Source organism: Mesoplodon densirostris, chromosome 3 (genome assembly GCF_025265405.1).
Source record: "Mesoplodon densirostris isolate mMesDen1 chromosome 3, mMesDen1 primary haplotype, whole genome shotgun sequence".
NCBI classification, from domain to species: Eukaryota; Metazoa; Chordata; class Mammalia; order Artiodactyla; family Ziphiidae; genus Mesoplodon; species Mesoplodon densirostris.
In genome coordinates this window covers 61,247,868-61,253,867 of record NC_082663.1, presented here as the reverse complement: position 1 = coordinate 61,253,867, position 6,000 = coordinate 61,247,868, and the positions used below count along the sequence as shown (strand labels likewise).

The window sequence follows — 6,000 nt, the reverse complement described above, 5'->3', positions numbered from 1 at the left end:
TGTTTGTTTGTTTGTTTGTTTTGCGGTACGCGGGCCTCTCACTGTTGTGGCCTCTCCCTTTGCGGAGCACAGGCTCCGGACGCGCAGGCTCAGCGGCCATGGCTCACGGGCCTAGCCGCTCCGCGGCATGTGGGATCTTCCCGGACCGGGGCACGAACCCGTGTCCCCTGCATCGGCAGGCGGACTCTCAACCACTGCGCCACCAGGGAAGCCCAAGATTAGTTTTTTGATGTTTATGCGATAGGTATTTTAGATATAGTAAGTCATTTAATCCCCCTACAAGCCTATATGTGGATAGCATTATCCAAGGTGACAGTGAGTACGTGATACAGCCAGGATATACTTATGATGATTCTAAGGTCAATACTCACTTCGCCCGAAGGGCTTGGCTTGCAATCTGACACGTTTGAAGTCACTAGTAAAACCTAGTCCGGCAGTGTCTTAAAGCCTGGTCCGCAGACCCCTGCGTCAGAATCACTGTTGGTCTTTGTAAAAAATTCAGATTCCCTGGCCCTGCCTAAGACCGAAGGAATCAGCAGGTGGGGGGGTTAGTGATTCTGCTGCAGGGCACCTGTGGAAGCAGATGATTCACATGCATGAGGACCACACGCATAGGCTATGGGCATTATCGCACAGACAGCTGCGTAGCATCCTAGCTGACTTCAGCCCTGCTCGGCAGTCTCTAACCAAACCTGCTCTCAGAGCCGCCTGGTCTCCCGCAGGCGCAGAACTCAACTGATCATGGGTTCCTGTACGCTGGGCGGGACTCCCTAAGACTCCGCCCCCTCCGAATAAGCCGATGCAAGGGGCGGGGCTCTCCCTAAGAAACTTAATTCCGGCTTCTCCCTCCTGCCCCGCCCCCGGATCTCAGACCAATCAGACGGCAGATTGCTGAAGCTCGGGGCCAATGCCAGGGGCCGTCCTTATTTCCTCCGTGCAGTTTGAAAGTGTCAGGTTGCTGCTGAGGAAGTCGCTGGACTCACAGTTGTCTCAGCGGCGACGCGGAGACAAGACGCGGAGGACGGAGTCCGTGTTTGCGGAGAGCCGAGGTGGTGGGTAGCGGCGCCGCGGGCGGGCCCCGCGCCCCTGGCGGAGGCACTGGAGTGGGGTTTAAAGTGTCTCGGCCTGGGTTGGCGTCCCCGGAGATCGGACAGGACAGGGCTGGGGGCATCTTCCCGAAACGCGGGCCCTTCAGCTGTTTTGCGGGGCGGCAAGGTCGAGAGGTTTTTTTCCTCCGAGCCGTCCGGGAAGAGAGGGCAGGAGTGAGGGGTGCCTGAAGTATAGCGGTATTGTCGCTATAGGTTCTGGTCATTTAAGACGTTAGGGGGTAAAATGACCATGTCTAACCCTTTGTTTTCTTGTTTTTTGGGGTTTTTTTTAACATCTTTATTGGAGTATAATTGCTTTACAATGGTGTGTTAGTTTCTGCTGTATAACAAAGTGAATCAGCTATACATATACATATATCCCCACATCTCCTCCCTCTTGCGTCTCCCTCCCACCCTCCCTATCCCACCCCTCTAGGTGGTCACAAACCACCGAGCTGATCTCCCTGTGCTATGCGGCTGCTTCCCACTAGCTATCTATTTTACATTTGGTAGTGTATATATGTCCATGCCACTCTCTCACTTTGTCACAGCTTACCCTTCCCCCTCCCCATATCGTCAAGTCCATTCTCTAGTAGGTCTGTGTCTTTATTCCCGTCTTACCCCTAGGTTCTTCATGACCTTTTTTTTTGTGTTCTTAGATTCCATATATATGTGTTAGCATACGGTATTTGTTTTTCTCTTTCTGACTTACTTCACTCTGCATGACAGACTCTAGGTCCATCCACCTCACTACAAATATCTCAATTTCGTTTCTTTTTATGGCTGAGTAATACTTTGTTTTTTAAGTAAGAATTCGATTAACACAGGGGTAAGAGAAAGTGATTGAAGAGAACTTGTAGCCCTTTGCTTGCTCGCAGCTGCTTCTCCCTCTGTAGTCCCTGACGTGGGGAGGGGCTGGCGCACCCCCTCTCCTTGCCTGCAGCTAAGACAGCTCAAGGGCGCAGGGACGTCACCCTGCTGCCTGCTTGCGCGTTAATTCACTCTTTCTCTGCCTCTTGGAGGTTAATTTGAATTCCCGGACCCCGCTTCCCCTATCAGCCAGGCAATTACCAAGATGTAATTTGATTTCTCTGGCAATAGACAAGCGCTCGGAACTTTTTATCTCGTGGTTTCTGATATCTTGGGTTAGAGAATACTGAAAATTCAGGTATCTGATGTACATCTGCTTCCCATCAAAGCAAGTTTCATTTTTCTCCTTTGTCTCTGAACTAGAAACAGTAAGGAAAATGCTACTGTTGGTAGAGTTTTAGATAAACTGTCATACCTTGTTGGCATCAGAACAGGGCAGATGGAAGATTTATAGCATATTTTCCAAAAGTACAGTAGTTGTTTTGTGTCTGCAGTATCTATATTCAGAAATCCTTTTTGAGATCTGACCATACTTTTCAACTTACTTGTTTTTTAAATAATCAGCACCCCCCAACCCCTGCCCCCCTTCTTACCAGTCTGCAAACACATCCTAAAGGAAGAAGTGAATTGAAATAGAAGGGACAAAGTTACCACCGTGGTGGATTTGAAGTCCGTGAAGCAGCCATTCCTTGCTGCAGATGTATGTGCTTATTTTATCCTCCCTAATTGGCTTAACTAAAGTCAGTCATGCTGAGATTTCATTTACTTATCATGTCTCTACACAGTAATGCTCATTGAACAAAGTTGAAATTTCCTTTCCACAGTCTAACCCCAACCTACGTTTCCATTCTAATATTGCACTTCTCCCTGTATCTGCCCTTTCTATTTCATTTTCTTCATCTCTTAATTTTCAGCCCACTGTGATTGAGACTTGTTCCACTGTCCACTGAAATTGTTCAGGCTAAATGCCCCAGCAACTTCCTGATTGCCAAATTCAAGGGACTCTATCAGATTCCCATCTTCCTTTGGCATCTGTTTCTGACCACTCCCTCCTGGAAGCTTTTGTGATGCTGTTCTCGTTGTTCTACTGTCCTGACTTCCTTTTCCATCTTTGCTGGCTCTTCTTCACTTCCCCTTTAAATATTAGCGGTTCTGATTTTAACCCTCCTCTTGCTACAGTAGTGGCCCTTAACTTCACTAAGGTTATAGTACCCTCTGGACACCTATTGGAAGCTCAGAATCCTCTTCCTAGAAAAATACACATGTGCTAAAACTATTGCATACAGTTTGGGTGTAAGGACCTCAGAGTAAGCAGTCTCTCTCACACTCCTTTTCATAAGTGATCTTATCCTCTCTCTTTTTTCAGCAGTTCCCATTATGCTGACGATTGGTCAAAATGAATCTCGAAACCTATACATCCAGTGCAGGGCTCCCACCTTGCTTAACTCCAGAAAGCACCATTCGCGTTGTAGCCATTGGGAATGGCAGCCCTTGGAGTTGTGCATTGCATAGGTGGTGTGCCCAGATACCGCATACCTGCAGCCTCACTTCCGTGCCTCGGAGGCACCTCACACCCAACGAGTCTGATAGTGAGTCCATTACCCTTCCTCCCAACCTGCTTGTCTTCCTGTATTCCTTGCCCTGGGGAGTAGCACTACCATCCATCTAGTTGCAAGCCTGAAATCTGGAAGAGATCAGCATTTCCTCCCCTTAACCCCTTCACCAGTTGTTGATCATGATCTCGAATTTCCACTGCCGTAATGCACCTGTCTCACAGGCATAACTCCGTCCACCTCCCATGGCTGCCTGCTCCATTCAGGTCCCCATTTGCCAGAGGGAACATTTATCTCTTGGACTACTGAAGTTGGCTCTCTGTTGCTCTTTCTTCAGTATCCCACCTCTCAAATCCATCCTGAAAGCTGCCAGAGTGATCTTTCTAAAAGACAAGCCTGATCATGTTATCACTTGTTTAAGACTTTAATAACTTCTCTTAGAAGAAAGACGAAACTTTTTAACATGACATAATTATGATCTTCCATGATCTGGCTGCTCCTTACCTTGCCTGTTTCATCCTTAGCCAAACCTTGCTTTGTCCCCTTTGCTTTAGCCTCACAAACTACTTGTAGTTCCTGGAGTATGTGTCCATGCCTCATTGTCTTTGCTTATGCTGCGCTATTGCCTTGCATATCCTTTAATCTTTTATCTGTCTTTCAGGTCTCAACACCCTGATCGTTTATTCCCACTCCTTCACACCCTCATCTTCCTACCCTGTGAAAAAGGCTACTCTGACCTCCCTACTTTGTGCCTCTGTTGTTTTAGGATCTAACAGCACTTTTTTCATCAGTCATTTCTAATATATACATGTCTGGCCCTCCTTACAGATTGCAGAGTCCTTGAGAACAAGGACTTCTTCATCTTACCTTTCTCACCAATGTCTTACATATAACTGGTGTTCGGATCATTTGAATAGTCATAATATGCCTTTTAAGGAACTTATGTGCTTGTTACTACCAGTACTTTTATTATTATTTATTTTTTTGGTTAAGACCTTAAGCAATTTTTCTTTGCATGGTATTAGAATCTATTGTTCCACATAGGCTTTTCTTAAAATAGTATTCCCGGGGCTTCCCTGGTGGCGCAGTGGTTGAGAGTCCGCCTGCCGATGCAGGGGACACAGGTTCGTGCCCCGGTCTGGGAGGATCCCACATGCCGCGGAGCGGCTGGGCCCGTGGGCCATGGCCGCTGAGCCTGCGCGTCTGGAGCCCGTGCTCCACAACGGGAGAGGCCACAGCAGTGAGAGGCCCGCGTACAGCAAAAAAAAAAAAAAAAATAGTATTCCCTAAAGGTCAGTTCGCCAAGCAGAGAATTTACATAGGTTGTTCCTTCTCTCTTGGTTCAGTATCTTTTAGGAAAGGATGCAGCACCTAGGTCCTCACACACTGTTGAACAGTGATCACACGTTCTGATTCTCAGCATCCCCTACCATGGCTTTTTCTGGGGAGCCTCCATTTTTTTCTTTAACCTTTCATGTATTTGTCTCATCTCCTTGACTACATTATAAACTCACTTGCTAGGAAGTGAGTCTTTATGTTTTTCTTGCCCAGTGATTTCGTCTGTGGGTGTTCAGTATGTTGAATGATTTTAACATATCGAATGGTTATTGTTACAGGGTAGGATGTTATTACACACACATATATGTATATAGAAAACATTTTATTTTAGTTTAAATATTGCAAAAAACAAACTAAAGTTAGCTTCTCCTGTTTTATAGTATTTGTACAGAATGTCATCAGATGAGGAGAAATGCTCACCTCCAGTTTTGCACAATGACTCCAACCGAGGCAGTTCTGTCTCTTCAGATCTTCAGGTAGGAAGACATGTCTAAGTTTGTCATGACTTATTTATTTCAAACAAGAGACAATCTGAGGGAAAACTAGGAATACATTTTTCATTCATTCATGCCATTTACATTTATAATTATAATGTGTATCAAATTATAATAATATCAAGCTGGGAATTATTTTACAAACTTTGGGAAATACCTTACATTGTTTTAATTAACCGTTCAGAAAATAATCATGAACGCTTCCAGCATTCTCTGTACAAAGGCTTCAAACAACACAGTGAGAGGAGAAGCTGAAAATCTGAAGAAACATTTTTTCTTGAAATTTTCTCTTTGTAGCTCTCTCATATGAATGCTGCTTTCACTTTAATGCAAATTAATCCAATATCAAACCATCCAGAGTTCTGGGGCCCTAGAGTGTTCCAAGAGTGTTCCACTCTTGGTTCTGGCCCCTGTTGCCATACCATTCAACACCTGCTGGTGCCCAGGACCTGGACAGTGACAGGTACATTGACTACAGAAGGCGTGGCTTTTATATGAAATGTTTTCAATTTCTTTTAATTCTAAGTGTTTTATCATCAAAAATATGGATTCAGATTTCTAGAGTAGATTTTAAATGAGAGAATACTGACACGGTATATCTTGGGTTTTATGGTTATATTACTTAAGAGGGGAAAAGCTGGATGGTATGTTTATGCC

The 6,000-nt window shown here is 45.4% G+C and overlaps 1 protein-coding gene across 5 annotated transcripts in view; it reads left to right on the top strand.

The window, feature by feature from the left end:
* Positions 1 to 960: 960 nt before the first annotated feature.
* Positions 961 to 6,000, top strand: part of POC5 (POC5 centriolar protein) — a 40,751-nt gene continuing 35,711 nt past the window's right edge. For 2 of the 5 annotated variants that reach the window (XM_060091759.1, XM_060091757.1), the window contains exons 1-2: positions 961 to 1,052; positions 5,230 to 5,325. In XM_060091759.1, the coding sequence (XP_059947742.1) occupies positions 5,242 to 5,325 (84 nt within the window). In that variant the 5' untranslated portion in view covers positions 961 to 1,052; positions 5,230 to 5,241. Of the gene's footprint in view, positions 1,053 to 5,229; positions 5,326 to 6,000 lie in introns of those variants that run through there. The other 3 variants (XM_060091758.1, XM_060091761.1, XM_060091760.1) reach the window with 3 other exon arrangements.